This window comes from Canis lupus, chromosome 9 (assembly GCF_003254725.2).
Source record: "Canis lupus dingo isolate Sandy chromosome 9, ASM325472v2, whole genome shotgun sequence".
Taxonomy (NCBI): Eukaryota; Metazoa; Chordata; class Mammalia; order Carnivora; family Canidae; genus Canis; species Canis lupus.
This window is the reverse complement of record NC_064251.1, coordinates 48704665-48720661: the sequence shown is the minus strand read 5'-3', so window position 1 is coordinate 48720661 and position 15997 is coordinate 48704665. Positions and strand designations below refer to the sequence as shown.

The following is a 15997-nucleotide window of genomic DNA, read 5'->3' as shown; positions in this document are numbered from 1 at the left end:
TGGAGAGGTGAAGGGTGGCAGCTAGGAGAGGAGAGGTTTCTGTCACCCTGCGGGCTCACCAGGAGCTGAGGCTTGGCTTCTTAGCTGGGTCACTTCCTTCAGTGCTTTGGTGGCCCTGAGTCAGCCCAGCATATCATGGAAAAGTCCTTGCCTCCCAGGGGAATGTCTGTAAGGCTTTCACAGATCTGGATGCATCTTTACCATAATGTTAGCAAGAGGGTATGTAACCTCTCCCAGTGCTGCTAAGAGCAGGGTCCTGGGGTGCTTATAAATATCCAAAGCAGCCAAATATGTGTTGCCAAACAGGGAAGGTCTCCCTTAGGTTTGCCAGATATTACCGAGATGGAGCTGGAGTGGAGTTCCGCACGCTGATGAAAGCCTATGGGATCCGCTTTGATGTGATGGTAAATGGCAAGGTATGTGCAGTGTATCTCCCATTCTGAGGCCGGGCAGGTCTAGGGTGGGTCATGTTGGAGTCCCTGGGACCCATCCCTGTTCACCCTGCATTGTTCCTTTGTGCTACAGGCAGGGAAGTTCAGCATCATCCCCACAATCATCAACATTGGCTCTGGGGTGGCGCTCATGGGTGCTGTGAGTACTCCCCTCCTCACCTTTACTCTCTGAGCGCTGGCAGGGGAGGGGGAAACTGCTTGAAAGGTGCTGTCCTGATGCTTCAGGAGGAATGAGAACAGGTGAGGCCAGGGGATGCAGGTAAAGAAGGACCTGACACGTCCCCTGACACCTGCCAGCACTCCCCATGTAGCAGTCCCCACCTGACTTTCCCCAGTTTCCCCAGAGAGGCATCTGCCTGCAGCTCTGGAGCAAGGGGTAGGAGTTGGGTGGGGCTGGGCTTCTCTGGGATCCTGGGTTGGTCCCTGCACTTGGAAGCTTCATTTCCACTGCTGTCCCAGTGGAGGCGGGATCCAGATGGATCCAGCTAGATCCAGGGTTTCTCAGCTGTGGCTCTGTTGACATTTTGGGCCAGATAATTCTTTTTTTGTGTTGAGGCCCTCTGTGCACGGTAGGATGTTAAACAGCATTACAATAGATACCTGTACTCACCAGGCGCCAGCAGTGCCTTCTTCCCCAGTTGTGACAACCAAAAATGGCAATCCAGAAATTGCCAAATGTCCCCTGGGGAGCAAAGTCACTGCTAGTTGAGAATCACGGGGCTTGAAGATGAGCAGTAGGGACACCAGGCTATAGTCCTCCCTCAGGTCTGTCTGTCAGCTGGGCCCAGCGGGGCTCACAGGAGAGGAAGTAGTTGCTGAAAGGGAGGCAAAGGTTTCCTCCGAGCTTCTTGTCATGCCTCATGTCTTGATCTTCTGGAAGTTTTTTTTTGTTTTTTTTTTAATTTATTTTTTATTGGTGTTCAATTTACCAACATACAGAATAACCCCCAGTGCCCGTCACCCATTCACTCCCACCCCCCTCCCTCCTCCCCTTCCACCACCCCTAGTTCGTTTCCCAGAGTTAGCAGTCTTTACGTTCTGTCTCCCTTTCTGATATTTCCCACACATTTCTTCTCCCTTCCCTTATATTCCCTTTCACTATTATTTATATTCCCCAAATGAATGAGAACATATAATGTTTGTCCTTCTCCGACTGACTTACTTCACTCAGCTGGAAGTTTTTTTTAAAGACATAGGAGCTGTTGGTGAGTGGCTCATGCCCACACCAGCAAGCTCCTTGCCGGGGTTTCTGGCCACCTCGTCCTCTCTGCCCTCTCGGTGCTGGCTTTGGGCAGGACCTAGGATGGACTTTTTATTGAGACCAGGAGAACTGTGTAACAGTATCACCAAGTAACAGGATTCAACAAGGCTGTTCTGAGAGGTGTGGATGCAAGTGAGTCCCGGATGATTCCTCTTTACTGCAGGGGACCGTTGTTAGGGAGACTTGGACATTTGCTTACATGACTTTCTTAGAGCTGGGCCACTCTCAGTGTTTACTGCCACATGGCGTGGGTCAGTCAGAATGCAAGAGCATGGGCGATCTACCTGGAAAATACATGTGACAGGAAATGTGGTATAGAGGCTAGGTTGGGTGGAGGACTGTTCTGTGGAACGAGGAAGTGATAAATAACATTTTGGGCATCTCAGGGGGGTCAGAGTACCCAGAGTCAGAGGCCCAGTTCACCTGTGAGTCTGTTCCTTGGCCCCCAACCCCCCTCACCTTGTCGTCAGCCCTGCAGGGAATTCTCCCTTCCTCGGGCCAGTGGGTGGAGTGGCCCTTGGTGGAGTGTTTGGACTACATGCTCTGGTCTGAGGCTCCCCAGAATGGGTATTGGTGGGTTCCAGCTGGGTTAGCTCTGTCCTCATCCATCTTTCCTTGACCGTCCTGTCGTCCTTGTTCCTCAGATCCCCTCCAACTCCTCTCTCACAGTGACTACAGGAGGGACCAACCCAAATTTCTGTGTCCTGCCTGTGTTCAAGGCTCTTCAGTGTCTTCCCTAAGGGATTAGGACCAAGGCTTCAATGGCATTATAAGAAAGTTTACTGGCTGGTCCCCATCACACCTCTCCACAAGTGTCACTCACTTTTGCAACATAGGCCCTGTGGAATTTCCTTTGCTTCCTCCGCAATGCCCTTCCTGCCCCCCCCCCTTTTTTTTTGCTTTGTATGAACTCCTATTCAACCCTCAAGACTCAGCCCAGGTATCCCTCCCCAGGCTGAGTCCTGTCTTCTGTCTACTTCCTTGCTCCTGTCCTCATCATAGGATATGTCACTGTCATAATTTACATGCTTGCCTCCCGCACCAGAGGGACGGTCCCCACAGGGTCTCATTGTCTTAATTCTCCTGCACCCCAGTGCAGTACCTGGCAGATGGTGAGTGCTCAGGAGACATTCATTGAAGACAGGATTGCATGGGGCCAGAGTGGTGCAGGGGATGCTTGGCCTGACAGAATGGATGGACCCAGGCTAACTCTGGCTCTACCATGGACCAGCTCTGTGGCCTTTGACAGAAGTGCCTCTTTCTGAACCCAGTGTCCTCATCTCATCGTTGGGGATGGTGATGCCCCTTGGGGGTTGGCACAAGATCAGATGGGATGTACTGTGTATCAGGTGGCAGGGCACTTTCTGGAAGTCTAGGATTCTGGTCGGAACCCCAACTCTTCTGCCATAGGGGGCTTTCTTCTGTGACCTGGTACTAATCTACCTCATCAAGAAAAGCCACTTTTACCGAGACAAGAAGTACGAGGAAGTGAGGTCAGTTATGCTTTGTCCCCAGCAGGGTGAAGGGACCCTCCTGGGGCCACCTTGATCCCCTCCCCTTCCCTGGCCTGAAAACTCTACCCCGGTTGGAGGTGGGGCTGAATCACTGGGAGCTCCTTGGGAGGGCCAGGGAGGTGGAATGTTCTGAGAATGGGCTTTATAAAGAACTGGATTCTGGCTTACAGCAACTGGCAGCAAAAAAAGGCAGGGGACTCAGCCTCCAGGCCTGAATCAGGTGCTGTCCACTCTGGGACTTTAGACAACTCCCAGGCTTCCTTGTGCCTCAGTTTCTCTCTCTATGAGCCTTCTAGCGCTTACATTTTAGGATTCTTGGACTTGGTAGTCCTGGTGGGCTGGGTTGAGGGGAGCTGGAGTAGTAAGAGAGGAAAAAGATGGATTTCTTATTTTTTCCTGTGGGGGTCTATTTCTAGGCCTCTCTGAGCCCTGAGTGTGGTGGTGGTGATGGTGGTAGTATGTGTGTGTGTCTGCTAACAGCAGTGGAACACGGTCTAAGTGGAAATGCTGATGTCTGTGGGCAGATTGGAAAGGGAAGAAGGCTGTGGCCCAGCCATTCTGGAGGAGCTGGGCTCCACGTGGGCACCTTGGTACTCCCTCTACCCCACCACAGCACATTGTTCCCCATTCTCCGGATTGAAGCTGCCCTGGGTCAGGCTGAGCCCTCGGCCCTGACCCTGATGGAGCCCTCATTGTACCTCCACCCCTCCCTGGCAGCTGCAGGAGGAAGAGGGGTGCCCCCCCCCAGGGCGAGGGGGGTCTACAGGGCCCACCCTCACCAGCTTGGAGAAGGTGGGCCGGGCTCAGCAGGCCAGAGTTAACTAGGTTCTGTCTTGCCCAGAATCCTACAGGTCCTCCCGGGGCTTGCAGAGTCCTCGCAGCAGGGTGGGATCCCAGAAGCAGAGGAAGCGGAGCATCCAGAGGCGCAGCCCAGAGGCAGTAGCCAGAAGGGGAACAGCTGCAGGTACCAGCAGCATCTGGAGCCCACCAGGTGAGGGGCTGCCAGTCGGAGGACCCGAGACTGAGCCTTGCAGAGACAGCCAGGCCCTCTCCCCTGCTGCCCGCTCCAGGGTGACCTGGCAACATGGCAGGACGGCCAGGATGTAGGAGAGCCCATCCACTCTGGACTTTGTGGGGAGGGGGTGCTTTAGCCCCTCCAAGATGCTCGTTATTTCCTCCAAGCCCCTAAGTCACCACAAAGTCCACTTGCTGTGCTGTCCCAGCATTAAGACAATAACAGTGCCACCGTTGACTCAGGCTTACTCTGCCAGCCACTTCTCTTTGTCTGCATCAGCTCATTTCAGTTGCTTAATGAAGTGGACACTAATAGTCCCTATTCTACTAATGAGGAAACTGAGGCGAGAAAAGTTAAGTAGCTTGCTCGAGTCACAGCTAATAAATGGCTGAGTGGGATTTGAACATAGAATCTAGAATCCAATTCTTCTCCATCAGGGTTTCCTCCCTTACCAAGTCCCCCATGCCCCTACTCCTTATCAGATGCTTTCCTTGCCTGTTGCTATGGGAGGCTCCAGGTGCCCTCAGGGGATCACCACAGTGCCTGCTGCTCATTGCTGGTGTGGCTTCAGAGACCCCCCAACACATGTCTGGGCCGTGGCCAGGGACCCCCAGACTGCCCTTCTCTGCGAATGCTCTATCTGCGGTGCTGCCAGCGAGGTGGCTGTGGGGCAGGGGGGTGGGGGGCTCTGCCTTTAGGCCGTCCATGTCCACAGGGCTCCCAACTGTCCTCTGTGTGCCCCCTACCCACACACAGGTCTAGCCACCTGGGCAATGGAAAAGTGCATATGGAGCAGCTACAGAACCTGCGGACAGCGGAGGCGTAGCCAGAGCTGCTGGTTGACAGCAGATTTGGTGAAGATGTCGGGGCAGAACAGCTTGTGGCTCTGAAGTAAAAATTGTGTTTGCATGGACAGGTGCTTCCAGGCACAGCCATCTCTTCTGCACCTCAGGATCCTGCTACGAGCTTTTTGTTGTGTGTGTTGTATGTGTGGCGGGGAGCCTGCTAGGGGCCAGAGTGGCTCAGATCTAGAAGAGAAGGCTTTGGAGAAGCAAGTGGGGGAAGGCCAGAGGCCTGGGTGGTATTCGAGTGTTTTCATTTTTCTAAGAACCTAGTTGATTGATTCATTCACACAATAAACATTATTTGCTGTGGGCTGTGCCCTATCCAAGAGATGCTTAAATGAGATGCTGACCTGGCCCTCAGGGACAGGAGCACACATGGAATTCCCTCCAGAGCCAGTAGATATCACAGCCAGGCCCAGCTCCTCTGGCCTTCCTCCAACCTCTAGCTGAGACTTCACAAATCCCTGTTGAGAATGGCGGCTCCTCAGAGAAAGACTTTAGCCAACATCCAAGGGGGATATTTGGCTTTGCCCTCAGGGATGAAATTTAAAGGTGGCCAAGGAGGCAACCAGGAAAGGACTGGATGTGCAAGGAGGCAGCTGGCCCTTGAGAGAGGCAGCCCCTGAGAGCTTCCAGCTAAGGTGGGGAAGGGGAGGCACAGAGGCCTCTACTCCAGTCCACCCACCCAGCCCCAGGAAGCTTTGAGCATAGTGTCTCACCCAAATGGGAGATGATCTGCCTGTGTCATTTGTCTCTTGCCGTTCCATGTAGCTGGGTGTTCCTACCTGGCTTCCCTCCCTCTCTCCGCAAAGCCTGGGTCTGAAGGGCTAATGAGATATAATAGGTGATGCTCACTTGGCTGGTGGAAGCAGTTGTTAACAGGGAGGCCCAAACTGTCAGGGGGCCTGGCCCCTCACCCCAGACTTTCCTACCCCACCTTACTCTAGCCCACCCCACCCTGCAGAATGGTGCTGCTTCCCCCCCTAGTGGCTGCAGAGCCTCACTACTTCACGTGTGGCCTGTGGACTGGCAATATGGGCATCACCTGGGAACTTGGAAATGCAGTCGCTGCCCCATCCAAATCAGAACCTGTGTTTCAACAAGACTCCTAGGTGACTGTTGTGAACATTGTTGTTTGAGAGCACTGGTTAAGTAGATAAGCAAAGCCTGGCTCCAAGGAAGGAAGAGGCCAGCTTTGGTAGGTGCTGCCAATTTCTAGGTCAGACAGAGCAAGAAGATTCCACCCCACCGCCACCCCCAGGAAAGGGGCAAGCTCAATGTATTTGAATTAAAATATTTTGACTAGATAATTTATGTTAAAAGATTATAGACAGTGAAAAGCTTCCTTCCCACCCGTTCAGAGGCAACTTGTGTTACCAATTCCAAGGGCTCTCCTGTTTTGCTGACAACCTACCGGGTTACTTGTGCCCTTACTAAGGAAATGAAAAGTTCTTTTCCTGATGTCTGCAACACCAGACCAAGTCTCCTGTCAGAAAGGGACACGGTGGAGTGAGTACACTTAGGTACTGGGCTGAGGGGGGCGGGGTCGCTCACTTCTCCCTCTCCCAGTATCTGAGGAGTCCCTATGTAAACCCAAGGGGAGAGACGTAGAGCTCATCACTCACCATTGTCTGATGGTTCAGTAGCAAAGGCTTGCAGTGCTGCCTCTGGCCCAAAAAGACCCAGTGTTTGGTTTGCACAGACCCTGGCCTAATGCCACCTACCTGGTATGTTCCTAATGATTAATTCCATGCCTTGGGAGTGCCATGATGCTGGCCAATGGGATTTGTAAACTGAGTGCTATCAAGTGGACCAGCCATGAAAGAGCTAAGTGCCCTCTACCCCTGTTGTAGGGGTCACCGGGACTAACTAGTCACGGCTGCCTTTGTGCCCCAACACCTCATCAGTTCTTCCTTTCTCAGTGCTGTAAAGGGGGAACAGGATTTCCTCCAGGTGTCTGAGTACCCCAGCTAAGGACAACAGTGTCCTGCAGAGTCCCTAAATCACCCCACTTGGAATGGCATCTTGCATGTCTGAAAAAGGGCTCCACTTGATTGCAGCCCAGCCTCCTCCACCCAGATGATGCAGCTCCCCTCAAGAGCATTCTCTCCAGGGACTCTTCAAAAGGCACACCTTTCTCCCAGCTGTTTGTTTCCCCTTAAGCCTAAGTGCACAGACTCAAAAGGAGGAAAGATGGCAACCATTGTCTGGGACCTGCCTTATAAATGTATTAATATTTTTATTTGGCTATAAAACAATAAAAGGTTTTAACTTGAAAACTATTTTTTTTTTTAAAGATTTTACTTATTTATTCATGAGAGACACAGAGAGGCAGAGACATCGGCAGAGGGAGAAGCAGAGCCTGCTTATGGTGGGACTCGATTTGGGGACTCTGGGATCATGCTGAGCTGAAGGCAGATGCTCAACAGCTGAGCCATCCAGGCATCCCTTGAAAACTAGATTTTCCCCCCCTTCCTATCTTTTCAGTCACTCTGTCTCAGAGGAAAATGTAAGGAGAAAGTGAGAACAAAAGAGGCAGACACAGAAACCATCAGTGAACAATAAATTATGTTCCCTATTGTATTACAAAGAAATTCAAATGGAAGTAAGGAAACTCTTTAAATGAGCAAATATTAGAGACTGGGAAGACACAATAGAACTGGTACATTTCCACTCAATGAGGGTAATCTGATAAAACTCTGGAAATCATTTGGAATCAAGTTATCTTCTGCTTTAAGAGTTTATTAAGTTCCCTCAAAATGATATCAAGACATTCTCTGCAATATTTTTTATAATAGTGAATATTTCAATCTTACTGTCTAGTGATAAAAGATAATGTTTAAGTAAATCAGCTCACTTATTCTGCACCCCCAACCCCCGATCCAGTAGGACTGCTCTTTATTCCACATCACAAACCTTCCCATTTCACTTAGGGAAAGCCCTCAGGACAGGGAGGTTGAGAAGGGCATAGTGTGCAAACCATACCTGTGAGCCTCTTCAGCGGTGGTCTGAAGAGGGTTCAGAGGTCACTGGGTGAGTGAAGGAGGCAAAGCTGTGGCCTCACCTGCTTCTTCCCTTTGTGTGCATGCTTGGGTCCCAGATCTATCTCTGTTATTGACCATGGGCCATGTACTGTCTGTAAAAGGGGATTTGGATTCAAGTTCTCAGATCTTCTGATCTGAAATGGATTCTTTTTAAGAAAAATCCAATTGTGATCCCATCACTCCTGGCTAAAACTTCCAAAGGCTTCTCCCAATCGCTCTTAGGATCAAGGCCAACATCCCCACTGTAGCCTTCCATGACTGATCCAAGTCCTGGTCCTGGCCTCTTCTCTAACTCTCCAGGTACAGGCCAAACCCCTTCCTGCTGCCCAGTGGTCCTCACACTTGTGTGTGTTTTTTTTTTTTTAATTTCATTTATTTATTCATGAGTGACAGAGCGAGAGAGAGGCAGAGACACAGGCAGAGGGAGAAGCAGGCTCCATGCAGGGAGCCTGATGTGGGACTCGATCCCAGGTCTCCAGGATCACACCCTGGGCTGCAGGCAGCGCTAAACCGCTGCGCCACCGTGGCTGCCCAACACTTGTGCTTTCTTGAATGTAGCTTCTTCTTCATACTTGTTATTCAACTCTGAGGTCTCAAATGTAATCTCAAAGGATTTTTAAAAAAAGATTTATTTATTTTGAGAGAGCAAGCAAGCACACACTGAGGAGGGGGGTAGCCTGCTGAGCTCTTAGGCCGAGGCAGGGCTCCATCCTGAGAGCCTGAGATTACCACCTGAGCTGAAATCAAAAGTCAGATGCTCAACTGACTGAGCCACTCAGGCGCCCCTCAAAGACTTTACTGATCCCTACTCCCCAACCTGGGCTCAGTTTAGGGCTCCTCTGTTCTCACTTCACAGCACTTATCAAAATTTAAATATTTGTGAAATTAGGGAATACCGGTCCTCCCAGTTAGACTATAAATTCCATGAGCAACACGTTCACTACTATAACTCTAATGCAATATGTTATCTTTCAAAGGTATGCACTTTATTCTAAGATACCCCCTTGACAAGAAGGGATCATGGGTTAGCACACAGACAAAAGCATTACATTCTAAACAAGCCCAAACTTTAGCTTAAATGTCGTCTATTTAATCTCCATTAGACATATTCTAGAAAAGAGCTTGAAGTTGTTTAAAAAGGAAATGACAGCTAGCTGTTGCTAGATGAAATGGAACTGAAATGGCACGACTCATGCCTGAAAGCAGTGGGTACAGAGAGGGACGTCTGGGGTCTGAAAAAAGGTACACTCAGCCAGTGCAGCAAGAGCAATTAAAAGACCTGTATCTGGAACTTGGCTGCCTCTTTCTAGCTGTGCCTCTCTGTGGCAGAGGTCCGTGTAACCTGAGCCTCAGAATCATCAACCCCACAAGGATATTGCTAGAATGAAATGAGACAACGGGTGTACAGGGTACAAGGCACCATGTTTTGGCATGTGGGAAACGCTGCTAACAGTAAGTCCCTCTTTACTTAGGCCCTAGTAGTCTCTCTGGATGGCCTATGTATAAATGCAAGGAAATTACAGAAGGCTGAGACCCAGACCCAGCTCTCTAGGAGCCAAACCCTGGCGATTCTGCACCCACGGCAGACATGGGCTATGAGTTAAGGTAGGAAAAGACTCCACGAAGTGTCTCACGCTTCATTTAATCTGAAGAATGGTACAGGCTCTTCGTCTTCAGATATAAATTATCAGGTTACAGAACAAGCAGCGAATTCAACAATTTAAAAACTAAGTCTACACGGTGTTAATCTCTGACGCAGTCCTCCCAGTCTGGTTCAGTAGACGTGCACCATGCCGTAGAGGAACGTCCAGAACAGGACGTAGGTGAAGAGGCCGCCGACCAGGCCGCCGGTGAAGAGAGGTCTGCGTGACTTAAAGTACTTGTTCCACCGCCTTCCCGCCTTGAGGATCAGGAGCAGGGAGAGCAGGACGGAGGCGAGCAGGTAGAAGATGAAGCCGTAAAGGCCGGTGAGGCCGAGGATGCCGGCCGTGGCCCCCGACAGCGCGGACACCGAGGTGCGGCAGTAATCGAGGACGGCGGCGTTGCCCCGCACAGCTGCCTCGCTGATGAACGGCGGCCCTTCCCGCTTGGCCACCACAGCGGCCATCGCACTCGCCGCGGCTCAGCCTCTACTTTCCCGCGGAGCTGCGGAGGAAACCCGGGGACAAATGGCCTCCGGCGCCTGGCGACTTGCGAGCACGCCGCCCGCCCCCCCCCCCGCCCCCGACTCCCAAGGCCTCGCACCACTCCTGGATCTCGGGCCTTCCAAGGACGCAGAGGGGGCTGAGGGCTCGGTTCGGCCCGCCCCGGCTCGCCCAGTTACCTGCAACACGGCGGCGGACACAGACACAGACACGCGGCGTTCCTTCAGACGGCCAGCGGCACAGACCCGCCCGGCGCCATCTTGCGCTGGAGGGTGCCGGGAGGGCTCTCGCTGCGCACGCGCCGAACCCGCGCTCCCGCCCCCGCCGCGCACGCCGCGGGCGCCCCCGCCCCCTACGCACGCACGGGGACTTCCGGCCGCTGACTGGCTGGGCTTGTCAACGACTCCTGAGGGGCGGGCGGAGCCCGGGCGCCTTTGTTAAGCCGGCAGGGCGCGGCCGCTGGGACTCTGGCTGCGGGCGTCCCTGAGCTGCGCCTGGCCTCCGGTTGCGGGTCGAGATGTCCTACATCCCGGGCCAGCCGGTCACCGCCGTGGTGGTGAGTGCGCTCGCCCCTGTTGTGCAGATCGGCAGACTGACGCCCCACACGGGCCGACGAAGCGCTGAGCCCGGGCGGCTGCCAAGCGGCGGCCGGGCCCGGGCCCTGGCTCTGCCCCGCGGGACCGCGGTCTTCCCCGGCGGGCGCCAGGGACGGCGGGACCCCAGCGCCTGCCGGGCACCTGGACCCGAGGCCAGCCCCGCGCCCTGCCGCCGCTGCGTTGGGCTCCGTCCAGCCGGCGGAGAAGGTCCTCAGCCGCGGGGTGCGGGGAGAGCGCCCGTTCCCGGCTGAGCTCCCAGCGGGCAGCCGCGGGGCGGGGCGGGGACAGCCGGGAGGCGCTGCCCCGGGAACGAGGAAGTGCTTCCTCCGCTGCGGGAGACGCCGCCGCCGCCGCCGCCGCCGCCCCGAGGGACAGTTGGGGGTGGAGGCGGCCGGGGCGGAGGGGCAGGCCCGACTGTCCGCCGGCCTGGCGCGCTCGGACCCGGCCCCGCTGCTCCGCAGTGAGGGCACACGCCGCTGGCGGGCTCCTGCTGCAGACGTTCCCTGGCTTCTCACCCCTTGGGACAAAGTCCGGGTTCCCCGCCCGGCGCTGGGCCAGCCTCGGCCCCTGGCTCCCCTCCACCGGCTGGTCTTGGGTGCTAACTGCTAGGGCAGCCAACAAAGGGAAGGAGAGAGCCGGGGACGTCAGTGCCAAAGCTGGGTGGGGTCTGAAGGCAAACTCGGGAGGCGGAGATGGGGAAACTGAGTCCCAGGAGAAGTCTGTTGATGCCCAGCCCTAAAGAAAGTCCCCAGGAAGAACCCAGATCTCCGAGAAGAAAGGCCTGTCTGGCAGGAATTGGGTCAGGTACAAGTCCGAGTCCTAGGGCCGAGGGACGGGCGGCCTTATCTCAGCTGGGTCTGCAGGGGAACTCCTGAGTCAGGCGCCGGCACTGATTAAGCTGGCATGTGAACTTGAGCTTAGAGAACCAGCTCTGGCCGGGGCTAGTAAGAAACATTTCTGGACCTGCAGATTGCTGCCCTACACTTCACCCTAACTGCACCAACCTCCCTTTTCTAGATTCCTAGCTGCCTCAGAGAGAAGCGGCCAGGTTTGCTTCTTAGGTGGAAGAAAAGGGGTGTGTAGGGGAGGCGCAAGAAAGAGGCAGTAAGCCGCCTCATCTCACCCAGTAAGTCAGGGACCGGCCCGTGTCTTCCAGCCCAAGGGCCTGTACTCTCTTCTAATCTCGGGGTGGGGCAAAGGTGTGTGTTGGAGGAGGTGGAGCAGGCCTGCAGGAGTTCACGCTTTTGGACTTGAGGACCTATGTCTAGTGGGCTTCAGGGGTCATACTTCCTGCTTCCCCTCTCTTCTGTCCTGGCTGGTCCTCCCCCGGACCTTCTTCAAAACTGTAAGACCACGCTGTCCCAATTCTTGTTAAGACTAGGAACGTGTCTGGCCTCTCCCGCTTGTGTTTTGTATAAGTGCTGCCGAAGCAAGCACATCCTGCTTGTGTTTTGGATTGAGAATGGGCTAGGGGAGGTTTCCTTCCTAGTCACTGCCTTATCCCACGTAGTTAATATTTTGAGAATGTTAAAACCATTTTGACTTCTTCTCTGAGCTGTGGCTCCATGGGTTCATCTGCCTTCTGTCTGGACACTTGCCTGGGTAGCTCATGGCACTCCAAAATGCTTCCCCTTCAGTGTCCCCAGCTGAGAGATGTTTGTGTTCAGCCAGGCCACTTGGCTGGGTGCTTCCTTTCACTGCTCTCTACCACGAGCAGTCCTCAAGTCTGTTGATCTAAGGTCTGTTGTTCCAAGTAGTCATGTCCCCTGGCCTCCACATCCCACCTCTAGAAGACATCCATTCTCCTCCTCCTGACTGCCCAGGTGGTCATTCTAGTATCAAATCTGACCAGGACCAACCTTATTCCTGAACTCCTGAGAACTCTAGTGGGCCCAGAATCAAAGTCAGGTGTCTAAACTGTCACTCCTTTCAAGGTCTGGTGCAAATGATCCCTCTTCTGTGAAGCTCTTCAGGTCCAGATCAAGGCACTCTTTTCTTTCTTCCTTTTAAAACTCAACTTTTGGGGTGGGGTGATCTGGTCTAGCTAGCCCCTACACTCTGGTGATTGGAGGGTGCCTGCTGAGAACTTTGAAAGGGCCCTGGCAGTTTGGGGACTATGGTGGGAGAGCTTTAGAACCCTCCTCTGCCTCCTACACCACACAACAGGGTCTGGGGCTTACAGAGAAACCCCCTCCCTCAGGGCCAGCCTCTAGGGCCTGCACTCCACAGCCTTTCTGATCTGGCCCCAGTCTCACCTCACCTCTCAGTTCCAGTGCTGTACACTCCTCTTGTAGACCTGTATCCTTAGTACCTTCAAGCCTGTGCTTCTGTCCCTTAGCCAGGACAAGCCCTTCCTCTCCTTCATGTGCAAGTTTGAACTTCTCTGCTTTTCCGGAGCATCTCTATAGTCTTGCCCTCAACAAGGCTGGCTCAGCAATGAGTTGCCTCAGCAAGGCACTGGCGTTTCTTTTTCAAGCCCTGTCCCCTTCTGCTCTGTGTGGTCCCTCCCCTGGGTCACAGGCCCCCCATGTAGAGCAGTCACAGCATCTTGACTCTTGGATCAGGAGGGGCTTAGAGTACATGTTGACTAAGGCTGGTGCCTGAGATTAACAGGAAAGGGACAGAGGCTAGAACAGAATATTGCGTAGGTGGTTGTGGCTGAGTTCTGAGTCACAGTCTCCCAGGCCCCCAGTCTCCCAGGCTGGTGGCTGGTAACCGGGTGGAATCCTACAGAGGACTCTGGGCTCCACCCCCATTGGCATGGGTCTGAGCTGGCACAGCAGCCTGAGGCTGCTGCTGGACACAGAGCAGATTCATTGTCCACATACTTACCTGCCCCCAATTTGTTTTTTCCTTTGCTAGCAAAGAGTTGAAATTCACAAGCTGCGTCAAGGTGAGAACTTAATACTGGGCTTCAGCATTGGAGGTGGAATTGACCAGGATCCCTCCCAGAATCCCTTCTCAGAAGATAAAACAGACAAGGTGAGGGGGACCAGGGTCCTGGGACCTCTCCACTGGGGACAAAGGTCTGAGATGGTGGGTACTTCCAGGGCCTTCTTGGAAGGAGTAGACCTCTTGGTCTTTCAAAAATCCTAAGACCTTTTAAGAAATGATAAGTAGGGATGGGGGTGGGGAGCGGACCTCCCAGCCCTAGGAAGGCTCACTCAGAGCCCAGGAGGAACAGGAAGAGGCGAGCAGCAGGGACCAGAGCATGGTGGGGCATCGCTGCTTTCCCCTCGACTGTCTTGGCACAGCCTGTACTAGGGTCAGACTTGGTGCAGTCAGTTGGATGGCTGGGCTTTGCTCTCTGGATTAGGGGCTAGTCCAGTGACACTGGGGCTTGACTTGGGCTGTCTCTTTCCAGGGCATTTATGTCACACGAGTATCTGAAGGAGGCCCTGCTGAAATTGCTGGGCTGCAGATTGGAGACAAGATTATGCAGGTAACATGTGTCCCAAAGGAGGAGATCAAGGCTTGGGCCAGAGGGTCTGAAGCACTCGGGTTGGGGGCTGCCCTTGCCTCCTGGGGCACCTGGGAGACTCACTGAAACTGTTGGGAGCGCATGCTGGTGTTGCTGCCAGAGGGAGCTGGCTCTCTCCTCTGTATGCCTCAACTGTGGTGCTTGGCATCCCCAGCACAGAGACATCAGCCTGCCTGGGTGACCCAGGACCCTAAAGCCCATCCTGCTTCCAGATCCCAGAGGACAGAGAACTGAGGCAGGCTGTATTTTCTCCTTGGGCCAGGTGAATGGCTGGGACATGACCATGGTCACACACGACCAAGCCCGGAAGCGGCTCACCAAGCGCTCGGAGGAGGTGGTGCGCCTGCTAGTGACCCGACAGTCGCTGCAGAAGGCAGTGCAGCAGTCCATGCTGTCCTAGCAGCCCGCTGTGGTCCCTGCCTCGTGCCTGCCTGCCTACAGTGACACCACTTCCATGCTCTGTCTGCCCCTCATCCTGGCTTCTGCTGCATGCTGGGCCCCAGCTCCAAAGGGCCAGAGCTGGTCCCAGAGGCCTGTCCCTGGGGCCTGACCCAGCCTTCCTTCCCCACCTCCCACTGGCCTGAAGCTCTGGGACCAGCTCTCATCCTCAGACACTGAGAATTTAAAATAAGGGCCTGGAGTTGAATTGTAGTCAATCTGCAGCGACCATAGGCTTGGCCCCCAGACCCTGCTGCATGGCCTTAGCAGTGCCCAAATGGGCAGGAGGTCTCCCACAAAGCTGGAGAATGCCAGGTGGGGCCGGGCTTTCCTACAGAGGCCCGGCTGCAGGGCTCGGCCATGCCTCTGTGTCTCAACTCTGCAGCGACTGTACCCTGTTTTTCCCTTCCTTCCCCAGGAGGGGCTTGACACACTGCCTGAATGGAAGCCAGACAGGCTTATGGTTCACCCCCTCACACCCCCACTTCCCTGAGGGGCACTAGCCTCCCCAGGGTTCACCTGTGTACAAGATTTAGATGAAGCTCAAGGCTGACATTTCAGGGCAGTTCTCAGGATTGCCATTTCCTTCTATGCCTATGGGTTTAACTTTATATTTTTTAAATCACAACTTTGATACAAAAGCATTTTTACCTATTTGGAGATGCCAATCTTACTTTTGAATTTAGCTTACTAACTTGTATCTGGGAACAACATGTGTTACTTTGGTTCCTATGGAAATGGGGCAGTGTGAAATTACCCCATACCTGACATCTTGGGTCCAAATAAACAGTGTTGGAATTCACAAGGGGTTTTGCTGAGGCATGATGGGCTAGGGATGTCTGGGGGTGGATGGTGGCTAGAGCTTTGGTTGTAGGGCTGACGAGCCTGGCCCCCAACCACTTCTGAGATGAGGCCCAGCTGCTGCCAGGCCTGCCTGTTGCTGTTTGGCCGGAGCCACATCTGTGGGAACGTCTGGGAGCACCTCCCTGGAAGTGGGGCAGGGAACTCTTGACTTCCCCTGTGTAACTTAGCTTGTGCTCCACCCGGGAGAGGACTCATGGACACTAAGGGGTTCATGGGACACCCCCACCCCCCGCCAAGACTCTTGAGAGCATAGTTTATCACAGGTAGGATTGATGAGATGGGGGTAAGCTGGAGAACACCAGTGCCTCTGCTTGGCCCAGGACTGGCTGCACGACCAGCTCTG

The 15997-nt window shown here is 54.0% G+C and overlaps 3 protein-coding genes across 7 annotated transcripts in view; 2 read left to right on the top strand and 1 right to left on the bottom strand.

Moving 5' to 3' along the window:
- The window catches only part of P2RX5 (purinergic receptor P2X 5), a 28909-nt gene extending 21540 nt beyond the window's left edge, over positions 1–7369 (top strand). For 4 of the 5 annotated variants that reach the window (XM_049114894.1, XM_049114896.1, XM_049114893.1 and 1 more), the window contains 5 exons: positions 323–416; positions 526–591; positions 3124–3206; positions 4069–4218; positions 4999–7369. In XM_049114894.1, the coding sequence (XP_048970851.1) occupies positions 323–416; positions 526–591; positions 3124–3206; positions 4069–4218; positions 4999–5068 (463 nt within the window). In that variant the 3' untranslated portion in view covers positions 5069–7369. The remainder of the gene's footprint in view (positions 1–322; positions 417–525; positions 592–3123; positions 3207–4068; positions 4219–4998) is intronic. The other variant, XM_049114895.1, reaches the window with a different exon arrangement.
- A 2385-nt stretch (positions 7370–9754) lies between these two features.
- On the bottom strand, positions 9755–10595 carry EMC6 (ER membrane protein complex subunit 6). Its single transcript, XM_025476070.3, has 2 exons — positions 10455–10595; positions 9755–10276 (listed from the first exon to the last, which is right to left on the bottom strand). Exon 2 carries the CDS (start codon positions 10236–10238, stop codon positions 9906–9908), a length of 333 nt encoding a protein of 110 aa, XP_025331855.1. The 5' UTR covers positions 10239–10276; positions 10455–10595; the 3' UTR covers positions 9755–9905.
- TAX1BP3 (Tax1 binding protein 3) lies at positions 10584–15595 on the top strand. The gene is made up of 4 exons (XM_025476069.3): positions 10584–10831; positions 13734–13853; positions 14236–14313; positions 14615–15595. Exons 1-4 carry the CDS (start codon positions 10793–10795, stop codon positions 14750–14752), a joined length of 375 nt encoding a protein of 124 aa, XP_025331854.1. The 5' UTR covers positions 10584–10792; the 3' UTR covers positions 14753–15595.
- Positions 15596–15997: the final 402 nt, after the last annotated feature.

Bases quoted from the DNA above. Each gene is read 5' to 3' on its own strand.
- EMC6 (XM_025476070.3), bottom strand. From the start codon at position 10,238: ATGGCCGCTGTGGTGGCCAAGCGGGAAGGGCCGCCGTTCATCAGCGAG.
- TAX1BP3 (XM_025476069.3), top strand. From the start codon at position 10,793: ATGTCCTACATCCCGGGCCAGCCGGTCACCGCCGTGGTG. The intron at 10,832-13,733 runs GTGAGTGCGCTC...TTCCTTTGCTAG, and splicing joins AGCCGGTCACCGCCGTGGTG to CAAAGAGTTGAAATTCACAA. The intron at 13,854-14,235 runs GTGAGGGGGACC...GTCTCTTTCCAG, and splicing joins CAGAAGATAAAACAGACAAG to GGCATTTATGTCACACGAGT.